The sequence below is a fragment of the Physella acuta genome, unplaced genomic scaffold, assembly GCF_028476545.2.
Source record: "Physella acuta isolate Inbredline_101_S28 unplaced genomic scaffold, ASM2847654v3 ptg001034l, whole genome shotgun sequence".
In the NCBI taxonomy this organism is placed as follows: domain Eukaryota; kingdom Metazoa; phylum Mollusca; class Gastropoda; family Physidae; genus Physella; species Physella acuta.
Window position 1 is genome coordinate 314,511 of NW_026732551.1, and position 19,813 is coordinate 334,323.

Here is a 19,813-nt window from a genome sequence, read left to right on the forward strand (position 1 = left end):
AATTAGAAACCGCTCCATCACAACGGAATAAAACAAGCAACGAGGGGAAAAAACGGCATCGACGTGTAGGCCTGCATTCCCTCTCATCTGCTTTACATCAGCCTTCATTAGTGTTAAAGCTAAAAAATGTCAGTGCAGCTCTAATTTGAGACATTTTTTTGCGATCTGCAAATACTGGGTCTTTATAAGAAATCATTACATCATATGGCCACATGGGTTATTGGCCTGGGAGGAAATCTATTACAATTATATAGCCACAAGGATTATTGGCCTTGTACGAAAACAATTGCAATCATATGGCCATATGGGTTACAGGCCTTGAAAAAAATCGGCTGCAACCACAAGGTCACACGAGTAATAATTTTCGTCACCAGGAAGGGAGGGGGAGATATTTTTCTTGTTAACTTTATGTTATTGATGACAGATATCGCTAGTTTTCCTTTTAGGTTTAGAAATTACAATTATATAAAACCATACGTTTAAGTATATGTATATATATATATATATATATATATATATATATATATATATATATATATATATATATATATATATATATATATATGTGTGTGTGTGTACATATATATGCATACATATACATATAATATGTATAATGCATATGTTTATAATACATATAATGCATATAAAAGATATATACATATATATATATATATACATTATATATATATACATATATATATATACATTATATATATATATATATATATATATATATATATATATATATATATATATATTTATATATATTACAAACGTTTGCTTATGTCACAGTGGATACCCATTGGCAACAATATATATCTACATCTTCATTACTGAGGTAAGTAGCTGAAAGTCACACAAACTCATCTCAGCACTAATGTAGCCCATAAAGTCAATCACATATTGTTATAGGTGTAACAATGAACACCAACTAACAAGTCAACCAGATATTGTTATAGGTGTAACAATGAACACCAACTAGCAAGTCAACCAGATATTGTTATAGATATAACAATGAACACCAACTAGCAAGTCAACCATATATTGTTATAGGTGTAACAATGAACACCAACTAGCAAGTCAACCATATATTGTTATAGGTGTAACAATGAACACCAACTAGCAAGTCAACCATATATTGTTATAGGTGTAACAATGAACACCAACTAGCAAGTCAACCATATATTGTTATAGGTGTAACAATGAACACCAACTAGCAAGTCAACCAGATATTTTTATAGGTGTAACAATGAACACCAACTAGCAAGTCAACCAGTTATTGTTATAGGTGTAACAATGAACACCAACTGGCAAGTCAACCATATATTGTTATAGGTGAAACAATGAACACCAACTAGCAAGTCAACCAGATATTGTTATAGATGTAACAATTAACAACAAACATCTTGTAAGCCAGATAAAGAGATCTTTATTTTTTGGTATATCTTTCAGGTTAAAACAAAAACAAATCTTGTAGAAGCTTCATTTAATCCAGCTCTCAGAGATAAGGTGTTAACTATACATCAATCTAGTTTAATGTGCAAGGGGAGACTACTAAATCATTACACACATAAGGATTTACAAAATAAAAAATAGTTGATGTGGGTCAGTGATTAACATTAGCTGATGTTTTATATCAATATCATGTGTGTTGATGACAAACATTACTTTATATTTTACACATGTCGTGATTTATAACAAGGTTTTAACTTGTCAGTAATAATATTGATGACAATTTTATGTTATAACTTTATATTTTACATTTTGCAACAATTAGGTATTTTTAAATACCCTCATATAAATAATAAAATACAAGTCACTTAGAATAAAGACATTTTGAAAACAAATCTATTCACAAATACAGTGAATATTCATCAACAATATCTTCATGATATCTTCAAATGTAAAATAAATATACATATTGCGTCATTAATAATATTTTATGTATATCTGTTACAAAGATGTTCCTTGAGCAGTCAAATCAGCAGCATCAAGTATTTTATAACCTAATAAACAACAAATATAAAAGTGTTGAGCAATCTTATAATTTAAAACTCCATTGTATAGATACAGAGTTAAATCAGAAGTCACTATATGTGTACATAAGTAAACTTAAAAATTATCATTTCGTATCACAGGCTATAGCAAAGGTAATTGAAATTCATTAATTAATTAAAAACCAGAGTGACAGAATGAGATCTGTATGGGATGGATTATGAGTTACATAAATAAAAATATCAATCTTAGCTGCATACAACTTATATGTAGTTGCTATAGAAACAGACATCAACAAGTGAATTATTTGATTGTGATAACAAGAGAAAAGAAAAAAGTAATCACTGGGTTATACAAGTGTAGAAATAGTTATAAAAATTTCACCTTAAAATTAAATTACAATAGAAATTTTCTAAATTAAAAAATATTCTTTTATTTCTATTATAATCTTTTAAAGTGTAGCTAGTTGAGTAAATTAAAAGATGTACATCAACTGCAAATAAATTATATGGATTTAAAGGATAATTCACTTTTGATTTTTCAACAGCTCACAAAATAATTTCCTAATATATATATACAGCAATTACCAAAAATAAAACAATAAAAACAACATACAACAATAGCACATAAAACAGTAGTATATTAAAGAATAGTGCATAAAACAATAGTATATTAAACAAAAGTACATAAAACAATAGTATATTAAAGAATAGTACTTAAAACAATAGTATATTAAAGAATAGTACATAATTCAATAGTATATTAAACAATAGTACATAAAACAATAGTACATTAAACAAAATTGTACATAAAACAATAGAACATAAAACAATAGTATATTAAACAATATTATGTAAAACAACAGTATAGTAAACAAAGGTATTAACATTAATAATGAACAAAAAACATGTATATTAATGCCCTGGCTAAACCAGAAGAAACATTTTCAAAAACTTTGGGGTTTTTGGTCTATAGTTGATATTTGACACTGCTCATATTTTATATTCATAAGAATGTTGAGTTTTTTACTTTCTCGCATATACGAAGTATAGAGAAAGTCTTGTAATCGTGCAAAAAAAAAAAATGGAGATTTTTACAAATCTCGACGTTTTACACCTCACTGATACGGAAAAACATAACTTTGCAATCTTGTCCGTATGTCTGTCTGTCTTTGTGTGTGTCTGTGTGTAAACACGATAACTTGAGTACCGTTACAGCTAGGTTGATAAAATTTCATATATAGGTATTTTATCAAAATCGTAGATCCGTATCAACTTTTGAGCGATTTCCGATAACTGGAAGTGGTACTTTTTCTACTTTGAATTTTTCAAAAGCCCATAACTTGAGTACTATTTCAGATAGATAAATGAAATTTCATATGTAAGTAAAAGATCTAATTCTCTACCTTCTATCAAATTTTGAGTAATTTCCGTCGACTAATTTATGCAATTTTCGATTTCTCAAAAACGCATGTAAATTTATAAAGTACTAATAATACTGCGCACTATTATGCATATTTTGTTTTGGCGTTCGCTTGGTGCGCAATTCATTTTTCTTCTAGATTTTATTCTATTTTAAAAGTTTAAGTAAACAAAAATTATGTCTATATTCCGAGTTGCCATCCCACGTAGTGTTATATTAGAATATTCGAGAAAGTTTAGGGGAGATCACTCCCGGTTTATTTCTCATAGCAAATGTTAAATGTATTAGCAGGCAGATTGTTTATTTAACTCATTTTACAAAACTAACAAAGACAGAACAGAATGTTTTATAGAAGACTAAATCTACCATGTGGGTGAGAAATTTAACCCAAATCTTCATGTATTTATTTAACAAGTTGGTATAAAAGTTAGTGCCTCTTTTACACTGAAATGTTCAAGTATTTATTTAACTATGACCTACCTATTGAAGTATGTATTCGACCAGGTATTATGAAAACTGTTGCCGGGATTTTCGTTGTGTCACCTGTTGATACGAAGCCCCTGGGGTGTTGTCTATGATGTGCGAGTCTATGGAGCTTATGGACGGTCTCAGGCTAATTTTAGGTACACGAGGAGAGTAAATTTCTAGCGGAATCTCCTCCTCGGAATCTATCTCAGAATAGTTGAACCTCTTGGAGGTGGTGGGGCTGAGTACTACTTTAGGGGAGGCAACTGCTTGTATCCTGGGCATGTCAAAGTCTGTCAGGTCAACCTCAGGTATGACCTTGACCTTTTTGTCAGTGACGATGTCATCAGGTGAACTTTCATCCTTCACCTCTTCTACAACTGGCATGTCCTTGTCCTTCTTCTTTTTTTTCTTCTTGTGTTTGTGTTTTCTTCTTGGCTCAGAAGAATCCTAGAGTCATGAAACAGTTACATGATTATTAGTTGTATAAATTAATTAATACAATGCAACATAAATTTGTCAAATTATTAAATTAGAGTATTAAGCTTAAAAGAAAAGGAAAAACAATGTAGATCTAAAGACTTTGATTTTTCCTATTTTAAATGTTCAATTTTGCTAAAGTTAATAAAAAAGAAAATGAAAGTCAAAATTTCATTTATTCGTTAGCTAAACTTCTGTTTTAAACTTATGATCGAAAGTCTCCCCCAATTAAAAAAAAACTGATTTGTCTAACCTGAGCAGTGGTGTTCACACCTGGGTTACTCTCTTCTACCTGAACTTTGGTTATTGCTTTAGGGTCAGCATCAAACACCTGCATCATGTACTGCTGCTCAGTCATGAGATCATCCTCTATCACCTGCCTCAGTTCATCCATCCTGTCAATTATACAAATCACAATCATAAAAACATGAGCTGAACATTTAAACTAAATCTCATACCATCCTGTGAATTATACATATCACATTCATAAAACATGAGCTACAAATTTAAACTAAATCTCATACCATCCTGTGAATTATACAGATCACAATCATAAAAACATAACCTACACATTCAAACTAAATCTCATACCATCTTGTGAATTATACAGATCACAATCATAAAAACATAAGCTGAACATTTAAACTAAATCTCATACCATCCTGTCAATTATACAGATCAAAATCATAAAAACATGAGCTGAACATTTAAACTTATTCTCATTATAAATGTAAACAAGCTTACAGCAAGCTTAATAAATTGCTGTTTAATTTTTATTTGATAGTTATCAACTATCCTTACATTAAAGAACTTGGTTTATCAACAAAAGAAAATCTAAAGTTTGGTGCTTTATGTGTATAAAATTATTTCAAACATAAATTGAAATATCAAAAAATGTAATTAAATCAACTTATATATCTGAATGTTTTGAAAAACATATGTTCTAAAATGTTTGTATAAAATGGAATTTTGTTTTTAAAAAGCCAGCAGCTCTGAAAATGTTTTTTTACTGTACCTGGTTTGTAAAATTCGGAACTTCGTGTCCACTGACTGCATGTCATTTTCTTTGATGGTTCTCATCTTGTTGGCCATCATCTCCTTCTCAAAGAATGAAAGAAACTCCAACTGATGCTTCTGGTACAGCTCAGCTATTGGGAGATTTATGTTGGAAATAGGCATCAAATATGGGAGGAGTATTTATATCAAAACATAGTTTGCATTACATTTTTACACAAAGACAAAAGAAGATGAGTAGGCTATAACATAATAATTATCAATTTTATTCATACCAATCAGTATAGAAAAAATTAAATTAACTTATTTTTTTAATTAATTACATTAATTAAATTAATTCTTTTTAATTTTAAAAAGTTGACTCATCGGAAAAATTATTACCAGGGTTAAATAACTGATGCTGCTTATTTAAATTGAAGAGATAAGTAGTATATTGATTTTACTAACTTTTCATTCTTTTTTTAGCAGAAATTTTCTTGTAGACCCATTGAAAGAAAGTAGATATGTCAGACAGAATACTAAGGGGTGGGAATAAGAGAGGTCTGTTTTTAAACTCCATCACAAGAGAGTACATCTGAAACTTCCAAATGTCGATAGCATTTTTCTCTACAGTGTCAAACACGTGGCTGAAAAACAAACAAGAGATGGGTGTAGAAATTCTAATAAAATGCTACATAAGGTTCTATAATTTTGTATTAACACAAGTCTGTTACATCTAACAATAGCATCTCGCATAATAAACAAATCAACTTAAACTCTAACGAACTATATATTTATTACTTATCTTAAAGAATTATGTCATCTTATAAGTTTGTGGTACAGAAATAACGTATATAACTTTAACCACATATTAAAAAGTAATACATATGATTGGTATAATTGTTTTTCATGAAAAAAAAAATTTTAATTTTTAAAATTGAGCTTCCAGATTTTTTATTGTTTGTACCTAAAAATGGCAATGAGCAGATTGAGCAGAAGGACATTTCCTATGAGCAAGTAGAGGGCCAGCAGCAAGGGAACCAGCCAGTGATAAGTGCGACAAGTGTTGAACTCATCAGGCAGGGCAGTGAAGTTGTGAGAAGCTTTAAGGCTGGATGTACAAGCTCCATCAGCTGAAAAAGGGTTTTATGGAGTTCAATTAGTCAAACATCTAGAATATTTATAGCTTTTGAATTAAAGTTTTTGGCCCAAAATTATAACTTGCCAGATAAAACTGTTATTTTGTTCATCACTTGTAATTTGTTTTATTGCCAGATAAAACTTTGTTATTTTGTCCTGAACTTGGTTCCCAGAAAGAACCGCAACGGAAAAAAGCGCAACGGAAAAAAGCGCAAAACAAAAAGCGCAACGGAAAAAAGCGCACACGGAAAAAAGCGCAAAGAGAAAAAAGCGCACACAGAAAAAAGCGCAAAGAGAAAAAAGCGCAAACAGAAAAAAGCGCAAAGAGAAAAAAGCGCAAAGAGAAAAAAGCGCAAACGGAAAAAAGCGCAAAGAGAAAAAAGCGCACACGGAAAAAAGCGCAAAGAGAAAAAAGCGCACACAGAAAAAAGCGCAAAGAGAAAAAAGCGCACACAGAAAAAAGCGCAAAGAGAAAAAAGCGCAAACGGAAAAAAGCGCAAAGAGAAAAAAGCGCACACGGAAAAAAGCGCAAACGGAAAAAAGCGCAAACGGAAAAAAGCGCAAACGGAAAAAAGCGCAAAGAGAAAAAAGCGCACACAGAAAAAAGCGCAAACAGAAAAAAGCGCAAACGGAAAAAAGCGCACACAGAAAAAAGCGCAAACGGAAAAAAACGCAAACTGAAAAAAGCGCAACGACAAAAAGCGCAACGGAGAAAAGCGCACAAAAAGGAAAAAAAAACGCAAAAAAAGGAAAAAAACGCAAACAGAAAAAAGCACACACAGAAAACTGTGCACACCGAAAAATGCACAAAGAGCCATTTTCGCACAAAGACCTATAAGGACTAGATGACACATTTATACATGATTGTTAGGGCTGCTGTGAGAGTGTTGTGTTTGACCTGACGCGATATACTACCACTTAAAGCATACCACTACCATGTGCATTCACATCACCACGATACAGGCGATAATCGCTTGACACAACGTCTATTTTTTTCTTGTTCACTATTTATTCAACGACTATTCTCGAATAAATAAACATAAAACTATCCTTTATATTGGCATTACACGGAGTATCTCGTTCATGCTCCCTAGTCCCAAGCTTGCATTCTATAACAACCCATTTCTATCGCAAAACTTCACTCTCTTTCTTCCGAGTCATCAAACATGCATTCGCTATATCTCTCGCACCAACATTCATTCGCACAAAAATACCCTGATAAAACACACATCATAATCATTATGTATTTAATATTATTTCATCATGATGTACCTATATCTACCTACCTACCTACCTACCTACCTACCTACCTACCTACCTACCTACCTACCTACCTACGTACCTACCTATCTACTTACCTACCCAATATATATATATATATATATATATATATATATATATATATATATATATATATATATATATATATTTATATATATATACGGGTAGGTAGGTGGGTTAGTTGGTGGGTTCGTGGGTAGGTAGATTTTTTGGTGGTGTGTGGGAAGATGTGTGTGTGGGTAATTGGGTGGTTGGGTGTTTGCGTAGAAGAGAGTTTTATCCAGACATCAGTTCGGGGTTGGGGGGGGGGGGGGGGGGTCTCGGCCCGAAGAGAGTCTACCGTCTACCCCCCCCCCCCCCCGAACGAAATGGAATTTATATTTTTAGATTATGCACATTTCCTACTGAGCCAATAGAGCACTACATCAAATAGTTAATCAGCTTAACAATGTAGACACCATTGAAGTAGGTCCGAGTCAAAGCCTGGTGTTATAATAAAACTACATCTCTCTTTGTCCATTATGCTGTTCAACACATGCTTTGATTGGTGTTAGGATTGTTACACATAAGTATTTGCGTAGATTTAGAGTAGCGTCCTATTTGTTTACATGTTTTCATTACCCTTCAAACTATAGTCTTTTTTAGTTATATTGAGATTAAAGAATGCAAATAAATAGTACAAACAATTGTGTAGCATAGAAATGATTGGTATGGAAGTGACATAAAGCGCAGAAAACTTAGAGGTTAGGTAGGGAATAAAAGGTGGGGTTAGGAAAGTTTGGGGGTCCATTCTCTAATAGGCAGTCTATGTCTCGTTCGTACTTTCAAACAATAAAGACGTTAATTGTATACAGACTTCGTGTTGGTTAATTGTTGACCCTGTCCTCACCTCACATCACAACAGTTGGGTGACGCTTACCTTGTCATGTTAAAATAAGTAGCATGTAATTGATTTAGTTCGAAGTGAGTTTTCATACAAGCCCAACGCACTAATTAAGGCTGTCGCAAAAGATGTAACATATGTCAATGAATTTTCATTAAAAAAATGATATCTCGTGCAGTTTACGAAACTAACGACCGTCGCCCATACTTTTCTTTTTCCGCGCGCCAGATTTGAATACATGTTTAGTGTTCATACTGACAGAAGAAAACGCTTTCATTCCATTGTTTGTGTTACAATTCTTTTAGAATACACGGCTGTTTTTCCATTCTCTTTTTGGTGAGGCCTAGTATATACACATCATACATGACCTACTTTTCTTACTATATACTTAGTGTAGTCTACAGAGTTAGTGTTTTTAGTATTCACAAATAATATTCATTCTCAGCTTAAATGTTACAAAAATGTTATGATTATGATGTGTGTTTTATCAGGGTATTTTTGTGCGAATGAATGTTGGTGCGAGAGATATAGCGAATGCATGTTTGATGACTCGGAAGAAAGAGAGTGAAGTTTTGCGATAGAAACGGGTTGTTATAGAATGCAAGCTTGGGACTAGGGAGCATGTACGAGATACTCCGTGTAATGCCAATATAAAGGATAGTTTTATGTTTATTTATTCGAGAATAGTCGTTGAATAAATAGTGAACAAGAAAAAAATAGACGTTGTGTCAAGCGATTATCGCCTGTATCGTGGTGATGTGAATGCACATGGTAGTGGTATGCTTTAAGTGGTAGAATATCGCGTCAGGTCAAACACAACACTCTCACAGCAGCCCTAACAATCATGTATAAATGTGTCATCTAGTCCTTATAGGTCTTTGTGCGAAAATGGCTCTTTGTGCATTTTTCGGTGTGCAGTTTTCTGTGTGTGCTTTTTTCTGTTTGCGTTTTTTTTTCCTTTTTTTCGCTTTTTTCCGTTGCGCTTTTTGTCGTTGCGCTTTTTTCAGTTTGCGTTTTTTTCCGTTTGCGCTTTTTTCTGTGTGCGCTTTTTTCCGTTTGCGCTTTTTTCTGTTTGCGCTTTTTTCTGTGTGCGCTTTTTTCTCTTTGCGCTTTTTTCCGTTTGCGCTTTTTTCTGTTTGCGCTTTTTTCCGTTTGCGCTTTTTTCCGTTTGCGCTTTTTTCCGTGTGCGCTTTTTTCTCTTTGCGCTTTTTTCCGTTTGCGCTTTTTTCTCTTTGCGCTTTTTTCTGTGTGCGCTTTTTTCTCTTTGCGCTTTTTTCTGTGTGCGCTTTTTTCTCTTTGCGCTTTTTTCCGTGTGCGCTTTTTTCTCTTTGCGCTTTTTTCCGTTTGCGCTTTTTTCTCTTTGCGCTTTTTTCTGTGTGCGCTTTTTTCTCTTTACGCTTTTTTCTCTTTGCGCTTTTTTCTGTGTGCGCTTTTTTCTCTTTGCGCTTTTTTCCGTGTGCGCTTTTTTCCGTTGCGCTTTTTGTTTTGCGCTTTTTTCCGTTGCGCTTTTTTCCGTTGCGGTTCTTTCCGGCCACCCCTGAACTTGTAGTTTTTTTTTGTTGCCAGATAAAATTTTCAAATCTTATTGTAAAATTTTGTTGACCTATTGTAACAAGCACTATAATTGTGATAAGCACTAGGTTTTTTTATAAACCCCAGTATTGTGATAAGCACTAGTAAAATGAAAAGATTTAGGATTGTAACTAACAACCCCAAAACAAGAAAAGTATAAGAATTTCTGTTTCATGTTTTCTTACTTTCCAGCTCTTCCAGAAATAGCTCCCCAAAGAGTTGCCAGTAAGGAAAGTAAAGAATGTCCTTAAGGATGAGCCATTCTTTACTTCTGTTTTTGTACAGCAAACCCTGGCTTGCAACACCGTAGGCCATCAAAAACACCATCAACACCATAACAAACATGGCCAGTTCTTGAAGCTGAAAATAAAATCAGAAGTTTTAATTTTTTTTTGCAAAAATGTAAAAATAAATTATTTTTATGAAATATTAATTTTTAATTTCTAAAACAATGTTAGTTATTTAACATTTAAAAGATTTTAAAACGTTCTACAATTTTTTTTTCATTTTCTAAATAACTGAGCAGAACCCATTAACAAATATTTACTTTTTTTTTAATATAAGTTGTATGAAAACCTCACATTTTAATGCCTTATTAAGTTTATTAAAACAAAAAAGGTAATGACTAATGTTCAGTATTTTTCACTTTTAAATTTCAACATAAATATTTCCTATTAATGCTGAGAATTTCTAGACATTTTAGGTTCTTCAATAAAGAAAAACCATCACAATTAATAATAAAGAATATTTTGAAATTTTAAGAATGGATTTTTTACAGCCATGAAAAGTAATGACAGGATTTATTTTAGCAGTGCTACATAAGAGTATTCTGATATTAAATAAAATTATTGCTCTAGCTGATTGATTGAACTTACCATCCGATTTATCATGTAAATCTTGGGACCCAGCCGCCTGTTTGCAGTATAGAGTTTCATGACACGGATGTAAAATATGACGGCATTGATGCAGTAGATGACCTTGGTCTCGCTGCGATGTGTCCACCTCACAATGAAACCAATGATGGCCAGGACATAATTAATAAAGGCAAGCCTGTCCAGCACTCCAAAGAAATCTCTCAGCTTCCCACTGAATGATGGCGAGGGAAACACTATAAACTGTAATGGAAAAATTTATCTAAATGTTACTGAGCAAACTATAATATTTTCAACAAACTGTTACTGGGTAATTATAAGTATTCTTTTATTTAAAAAAAAACTTATTTCATTTATAACAAATTTATTAAAATTTAAATAATTAGCGATTTGCGTGTACCAACCGAATGGATTTCCCCAACGAGCAAACTGATGATCCATATCAAGATGATCCACTCAGTGACTGAAGGTTCCTTCATGTAGTCAACCATCAGCATGTAGGTAAACAGTGCCAGGAATGCCAGGTATGAGGCCTTTAATTTGTCAACAATGGATACATATATATAATCCCAGGTAAGTCGTATACAATATAGTTAGTACATGTAACTAAAAAAACTAAACTCATATTTCTAAACTTCTAGTCTCAGCCATTAGTTTAGATTTGATGAACAGTTAATTACACAGTAGACAATGTGTAGAGAATTAGCAGTGCTTGGTGTGACTGACTAGTTACCTCCCTTCTATGTTATCAATGTTCTGCACAAGACTTACTGTGACTAGTTCCCTCCCTTCTATGTTTACAATTAACTGTACAAGATTTACAGTGACTAGTTACCCCCCTTCTGTTATCAACGATCTGTACAAGACTTACTGTGACTAGTTCCCTCCCTTCTATGTTTACAATTACCTGAACAAGATTTACGGTGACTAGTTACCTCCCTTCTATGTTATCAATGTTCTGTACAAGACTTACTGTGACTAGTTACCTCCCTTCTATGTTTACAATTAACTGTACAAGATTTACGGTGACTAGTTACCTCCCTTCTATGTTATCAATGTTCTGTACAAGACTTACTGTGACTAGTTACCTCCCTTCTATGTTATCAATGATCTGTACAGGACTTACTGAGTAGAGTGAAAACTTGGTCAGTGGTGAGGTGTAGAACAAAATAAGTTTGTCTTTATGCCTTTGAACTCTCTCCCCAAACATGCTGATCTCCATAATCAAAGGAATCAACAGTGGGAAGAGTGCACATAAAAACACCTGGAAAATTTTTAAAACATTTACTCAAAGTCATCAATTGAAAAATATTAAATTTGAAAAATATTAACCTTAACGTGTAAATGAATTCATATTGTTTCTAAGTATTTAGTAGAGGCTGCTGATTTAGCTAACATTAGATCTGAAACCACTAACCTTCGGCCAACTTGCTGCAATGCCATTTTTCCACACATTGTTGATGGAGTTTTGAGAAGCAACTGAAGAAACAAAGGCCTACAGAGAGAAGGCATTAGGGTAAAGTCAGTTCAATGTACATGAAACAGCTTATTAATTTTTTTACTATCGGCTCATACAGACTTTCTTTTGATAATCTCATGCTTAATATAGAGAAATGTAAATTTTTTAATAAATAGAAATATTTTTTAATCCAGAGAAATGTAATTTTTTATAAATTATTACTAATATATATTAATGTAAATTTATAAATAAATAGTGGTATTTTTATTATTTTTTAATGTAGACAAATGTACATTTTTAAATAAATAGTAATATAATATAATGTTGAGAAATGTAAATTTAAAAAAAACAAATGCGATATTTTTTAATGATTGAGAATACCTGATCTGAGGCAGAGGCTGCAATCTGAAGACAGGTCAAGCCATTCCAAACTGGCGACTCTCTTTCTATCAACATCATTGCTTTGTCAGGGTCTACATTATGGCACTCGTCTAACACACTGATCGCTATTTGCTCAAACTCGCTAAAACATAAAATTTATGCAACAGTATAGGAATAATATTTGAATATTTGTATTATTAGCATGCAATAAAATAACATGCACTAATTTTAAAAATTAAAAATAAGCTATTTTATTCTTGGGACACATTTTATGAACGCTGGGACTGTTTAAATAGACAAAAAGATAGACATAAAGTGACAATTATTGTAGATACTGACATTGATTATGTGATAGACCTAAAGAGACAATTATTTTGTCTACTCACGTTTTCATTTTGTGGAAATCGTTTTTGAGAGCTGTGAGATATTTAGGCACCTTGACATCCATCCTGGCACACAGTACAGTGCATATCAAGGCGCTGGCAATTGGTTCCTCTCCTAGTTCCCAAAACAAGTGGGCTAACTCATATCTATTCAATTTTAAAAATCAACATTTTCAAAACTTAAACCATACAGTTTTACATTTATATAAGATGTAGTCTGTTTAAACAAAAAAATATAAATATAAACAATGTTCTATTTATCTTATAACTATAAGTATCAATTAAATTTAGTGGCACTATGAACAGTTAAGTATCAAAGTGTAACCTGTTTAGAAGAACTGCCCAAATAAGCAATTGTTTATACGGCCACATGAAGGCATTTGGCTCTGTGCCATCATCTGATGAGTCAAGGTCCTTGTGTCTGAGAGCCGAGGCAAACAGTATGCTGGACACGTTATTGTTGTTGGAGAACTTGTGAGATTTATCCTCCTTTACATAAAAGTTGTGTTCATACTTGTCAAGCATTGATTGGATGAATTTTCCTATTGAGTCCAAATTCAAATGCTCTTCTTTAGGGAATGATGAGATTTGTTGCAGATGGGAATGCTTTGGAATCTGTAAAGTACATAAAAAAAATATTTTTTTAAAAGAATTTATTCATATTAAAATTATAATTTAACAGAAGTTTCTTTTGCAAAAAAAAATGAGATTCAAGAGAAAAATTGTATACATTTTTTATTAACTAAGAAAATTATAATTTTCTTGAATAAAACAAAACATATATTTCATTCAATTTTTAACAGTATGTGTTGAATATGTTTTAAAAAAACCTACTGATTTATACAGAGCCTCTAGTTTTGTCTTGGTAAGATATTCCTGCATGATGATTCCATTGTTGAGCAAAAGTTTCACAAATTCAACTTTATTCTCAATCAGTGCTTTAGTTAAAAACTCAGCCAGGCTACCTGTAGACAAAACAATTTGTGTGTAGGTCAAGGAAAACTGAACATGAATACTTAACAAAAAGACATAAATACAAAGGAGGAAAATAATACTGTAAATACTACTTTAAAAAAGCTTCCAACCTTCCTTCCATATGACATCCTCCCTAAAAATTTCCTCTTGTGCTATGTCTGCTCTATTCCAAGTAAAAGCCAGGTTCAATTGGTTCTCACGGGAAGAAGAGATTTTTGCTGTTGATTCAAAAACTCAGGCTTAGACTTTATGGACCACTAGTGGAGTGTATGGCAGTTACAATAACTACAATATCTATCATTAATTAGAATTTTTGCTGTGTTCAATAAAGCAGTTGAGACTTTGATTTTCAATGGTTTCAAATGACCACACAAAAAGAATTTTGATTGAAAAAAGTTTGAATTTAGTGTTTTTTTTGTTGAGAATAATGTAACTTTAAATAGTAAATATATTAAACTATTTTAAACAGCCAACCTTTAAACAGAGCTGACAAAATGGCAGAGTCCAAATCCTCATGTTTATTCATATTGAAAATTGTCATCTTGAAAATAAAAATATGAAAATTAAAATGCTAAATAAACAACAACAAAAAATTTAACAACAAATTGTTAGATCTTTTACATCCAATGTGACAGTTTCCAAAATGCATCTAAATGAAATATAATTATGTGTTAAATTTATTTTTATTTTCAAAGGATTCTTGTTTCATTAACCTTTACAGCATCTGATCTAAAATGCCGCTACTAGAATACTTGAAATTAAAATATGGCCAGCAACTCACCAGATCCTCATTCTTGCAGCAGTCAATGACCTTATCCTTCAGGGCCTCCAACTCATCTTTTTCTTTTCCCTGTTTGAGGTTATCCTTGTAGGCGATGTAAATCTTCTGTGCCAGTTTGTCCTGATGTGTGTCTTTCATTACACGGCTTGTTCTAATAAAATTGCAACATGAAATTAATTTACATCATTCAAACAAAGTAAAAATACAAATGTTTTCATGATCAAATGAGTTATGCTAAATAAATTATATAAATAGTTACTTATAAAGAGACAGACTTATTTTAATATCAACTGGATTGAGTCGTGAGTATTTTATAATAGGCCTGTTTTGTTATAATAAGCTATTTTACTGTGTACACAAAAAGTCGACTACTTGATACAAGAAAGTATGGTACTAAATGTCTTTAAAATTTAGTAATAAGCATTTGATAATGGTGTTTTATAGTCTGATACACTATTTATACTTTTTATCTAATATGTGGTAAGAAGTCTGAATTATGTCTAAAGGTATAACAGGCTGAGATTTAGCTGAGATGTATTATTCTAATTCCATGACAACCTACACATTAATCTTGTTATGGTTGTGACAGTCTATGTAAAATGACCTTGACCTACCCATTAGCCTTGGTACGATTACAACGACCTTGACCTACCCATTAGTCTTGGTATGGTTGTAAGCATAAGCCAAGATGTCAGCAGCCCTTCCTGTGCCAGCACATACAACAACAGGAATTCCCTGCGCTAATGACACGCTGGCATCCTGGATGGCATCTGTGCCACCTTCAACCAACAACAACACCAGGGGGATTTCCAGACCCTTTTCTGCTAAACCTATTCAATTCACACGAGCATTAAATCTTCAAAAAACATTATTTAGATAATTAAAAGCCAATAAAATTTTCTATTATTATTTAATAAGCAGACAGAAAGCAGATGAGTACCTGAGGCAATCTTCTTCTCAAATTTGGACCTAAAATCTGCCACTCCACCATACCTGTACCTGTACCCATCATCCACAAATATAAAGTGGGTGTGGTCTGGATTTAAAGGTACAGGCTGTTTGTGAATGATCTGATTACTGGTACGGTAGTAGGCATTAAATTTTCCCTGAAAAAAAAAATAACACAGCAAGTTTTATTGTTTTAATATTTAATTCATTGAAAAATTGAAGAGCTTTTTGCTTAGAATGAAGAAGGTCTCATAAAAAATGGAATACTTGCTTTTCCATCAGAACTTTCTAAATACTTCCTCCCTTTCACATAGCCCCACGGTGCTATGCCAATACATCTGAGGACGTGTGTCATTTTATCATTCTTCCACTGAAAACTTTGACCTTCATGCACTGCCTGCCCCACTGCCTTCATTACTCCCATGTTGAAGCCAGATGTTATCAGCCATGCATTTGTTGTCTTTGCAGCCTAATTACAAATTATACCATTGGATTGTTATGATAACATATATATATATATATATATATATATATATATATATATATATATATATATATATGTTTATTTTTTTACTTTGAAATAGGAAAAAACAACATTAATGCTGAATCATGACAGTAGTATTTTGATAACTTATTCTATACTTTTAACACTTCTTGAGATTTCTCTGTGTGTATTATTCAAAGATACCTTTATAAGACCAGTGGAAAATGTTTCCCGCATGCGACCATCCAGCTTAAAGTTTTTCGCCCCACCAACAACTGAGATGACTAGGTGAGGGGGCTCAGGGTCCATCATGTTCCAGTAATTCTTTAGAAGGTCTAAGCATTTGTCAACAGTTTCCTCAACGTTATTTTTGATGCACAGCCTTAGGTACTACACAAAAAAATATGCATAAAATGTTTTGGTAAAAAAGTTTTAAAATTGTGATGAGAATTATTGAATAGCACATGGGGTCGGCGTGGTTGAGTCGGTAAAGCTTATGGTTGCTAAACCGAAAAGTCTCGAGTACGAACCCTCGGGCAGATGAGGCTCGTTAGCTGGGGACAGCCACTCTTCTAGGAGAGACAACTCCAAAATCAAACAACTGCTGCCTTGTAGTTAGTTCTTGGCTGGACAAAGGCTATGGAAGCAAATCCAAAAAGAAAAGCAGGCTGAAATCGGAGTCAATGGCCTCAATGGCGCATAACCAGTTGACACGTAACGCTTAATTGTGTTGGAGGCGTGGTCGAGTCGGCAAAAAGCTCATGGTTGATAAATTCGAACAAAGTCTCGAGTTCAAATCCACTGGCAGATAAATCTCGATCCCCTTCAACACTAATAATTAAGAACGAAGAAGAAGAAGAAGAAGATTGAATAGCACATTAGCCAAGTTTATTTTACTGAGTACGCTATCAATTACTGCACATATTGTGCAAGTTGTAGTAATCTATTTTGTGCTTACATTTTGTAGCAAAAATGTTGTTTCTAAGTACTCTATCACTCTTCACTCATTTGATACTTAAGCCTATTTTAAAAACCTTCCCCAGATTCTTAACTATGGGAGACAACCCACAATAACTTTTCTTTGAAATTTAAAAAGAAAATGTTTATACTTAGCTTTAATTATTTAAAATTATACAGTGTACTTTTAAAAATAAATTAAAAATTTAAACTGAAAGAAAATATGTACTTTGATGTATTTTTGTAGCAATATTTATTATTTAAGGCTAAGTTTGTGAAAGAAGTTAGAAACTTAAGTTTATTGGGGTGAAAACCTTAAGCATTCTTGTACTAAATTTAGTAATCATGAATTATGATGAATAGCGTGAAAGCATTTTTTGTAAAACAATACTGTGACAGGAGCATGATAGCTAATAGGGCAATAATGGCAGTTGAGGCATGCTGTATTAGCAGCAACAGGGGTAAGTCGCTTCAGGTTGGACAAGTAGCAAATGAGTTAAATATAAAAAAACACCTTTGATGGTTTTTTGCCTCCAACTTGTTCTACATTAAAATCAATCCGCCCAAAAGCAGTTGTAGGTGTAACTGAAAAGCAGCTTGATTGATCCCAAGTGTCTTTGGACTTTGGAAGTTCTATTAAATCTTGGTCTTGGTATTTTAATAAATATTCAAATTCTGAAGAACAAAGAGGATGTATTCTTTCAATATTTAAAACTAAATTTCTTAACAATTGCCTTAAGTGTATTGTAACGTACCTGGGGGAATAGTGGTCCTTGCATTTGAATAAGGAGAATGAGTTGCTCTTGACTGAATTCCAGCATGCATCATTAAAACCTCACCACAGTGACACCTTACAACATACAAAAAACATGTTTATTAAAAAAAAAGGGTTGAAAATTTTGTCAAAACACTTTTATAGGGAAAGCAGACACTTACTTTACATCTTTGGCTTTTATTGTTTTTCCATTACCACACTGGCCTGGCAAAGGTATGAACTTGTTGCATTCCTTTTGGTAAAATGTTTCTTTAATATACTTGATTTGCTGATCCCTTAACTGCAGAATAAATAAAAATAAACCATTTGTTATGTAGCACCTATGTTAGCAGATATTTAAATTGACAATTTAGATATAATTAAATTAGGGATAAAATTTTATTCACCATAAAAATTTGTATTTTTACATTGTCTTATTTTTTTTAAATTAGAGTTGAATTTGAATAGTAAAAGATAAAAATCAGCAATTTTCAACCTGAAGGTAGAGATCCTCCTTTTCTTGCACTGATCTTGCTTTGAAACCCATCTGTCTCCTTCTACCTGTAATATATGCCTCCTTCAGCTCAGATTTTCCCATGGATGCTGACAGATCAGGCGATTCTCCTGTCCAAGCTACGGAGGATCCTCCTTGAAAGCTGTGACTCATATTGCTGGGTGTGTGTATTGATGTCATCACACTAGATGGATCTAGGAATTCTGCACTCCATGTTTGTATTATTTACTAAATGCAGACTTGTTTGTTGTCATATTGTCTGGTAATATAACACATTCGATATTGTTGTATTAATCAGTTGTTTTTTTTAAACCTATCAATGTTATTTAGTTATTTATTAGTGTACCAATGACATGCGTTTCTGTGATCTAGTCCTACACATCAGAGTGACTAATCATTTTATAAGGGTTTCATCAACATGATACCCAATCGTGAAGTTTTAGATGTTTTAACCTATTCAGTTTTAATAGATCCATCAAATTTATTTAGTGTCTGTTAAGTGTAAGTCTGTTTGGGAAGAAATCTCAAATTTTTATTATTGGTATTGTTTTAAATCGAAAATTAATTTTATTAAAGATTCAGTAACAATGCTACATATTAGTAGATAATTAGCTATTAATACTCATAATTATTAATAGGTATTACAACATTAAGCCTAATTTAATAAATAATGAATATAACGTGACATCGCGCATGATGGTCGATGGACCATGGCCATGGCGGCTGGTTTGCTTTGGAGTTTGGAGGCGATCTGAATCTTAGCATCTAAGCATGGATTTATTTTATAATAATACGCGTGTTTATAAAATCAATAATTATTTGAGTTATGCGAAGATATATTAACCATAAAATTACAATTGAAATAAAGCCTTACACATTACACTAGGCCTATCCTACACATTTTCGCAACAGCGGATGTTTATACTGCTACCATGGTTTATTGTTTTGAATTTTAGGATTGGAGTAAATATTGTTTAATTTCAGAAAATAGTAATATTTATTAGATTATTTTAGAATATTTAACTAAGGAATCAGATACATTTCTTTATATGAAGTTTTTTTTAATTGCTAAGT

The 19,813-nt window shown here is 32.5% G+C and overlaps 1 protein-coding gene across 2 annotated transcripts; it reads right to left on the reverse strand.

The window, feature by feature from the left end:
- Nucleotides 1–1,412: 1,412 nt before the first annotated feature.
- LOC131954844 (transient receptor potential cation channel subfamily M member-like 2) lies at nucleotides 1,413–19,656 on the reverse strand. 2 transcript variants are annotated; one of them, XM_059318658.1, is made up of 27 exons: nucleotides 19,614–19,656; nucleotides 18,722–18,998; nucleotides 18,408–18,526; nucleotides 18,227–18,321; nucleotides 17,986–18,146; nucleotides 16,719–16,904; nucleotides 16,302–16,499; nucleotides 16,023–16,188; nucleotides 15,735–15,912; nucleotides 15,083–15,233; nucleotides 14,776–14,842; nucleotides 14,412–14,519; nucleotides 14,161–14,291; nucleotides 13,652–13,941; nucleotides 13,330–13,473; nucleotides 12,944–13,085; nucleotides 12,521–12,598; nucleotides 12,230–12,367; nucleotides 11,508–11,636; nucleotides 11,107–11,346; nucleotides 10,417–10,591; nucleotides 6,323–6,488; nucleotides 5,824–6,002; nucleotides 5,378–5,510; nucleotides 4,616–4,757; nucleotides 3,898–4,332; nucleotides 1,413–2,006 (listed from the first exon to the last, which is right to left on the reverse strand). In XM_059318658.1, the coding sequence occupies exons 2-26, from the start codon at nucleotides 18,917–18,919 to the stop codon at nucleotides 3,925–3,927; spliced, it is 4,122 nt and encodes a 1,373-aa protein (XP_059174641.1). In that variant the 5' UTR covers nucleotides 18,920–18,998; nucleotides 19,614–19,656; the 3' UTR covers nucleotides 1,413–2,006; nucleotides 3,898–3,924. The 2 variants fall into 2 exon arrangements, with proteins under 2 accessions (XP_059174641.1, XP_059174640.1); XM_059318657.1 differs by lacking the exon at nucleotides 1,413–2,006 and having other exon boundaries at nucleotides 3,673–4,332.
- Nucleotides 19,657–19,813: the final 157 nt, after the last annotated feature.

Excerpts from the sequence above, each read along its gene's own strand:
- LOC131954844 (XM_059318658.1), bottom strand. The coding sequence starts at position 18,919 with ATGACATCAATACACACACCCAGCAATATGAGTCACAGCTTTCAAGGA. Across the intron at positions 18,527-18,721 it reads AGGAGGATCTCTACCTTCAG|TTAAGGGATCAGCAAATCAA; the intron begins GTTGAAAATTGC and ends TTTATTCTGCAG. Across the intron at positions 13,474-13,651 it reads TGGGCAGTTCTTCTAAACAG|ATATGAGTTAGCCCACTTGT; the intron begins GTTACACTTTGA and ends AAAATTGAATAG.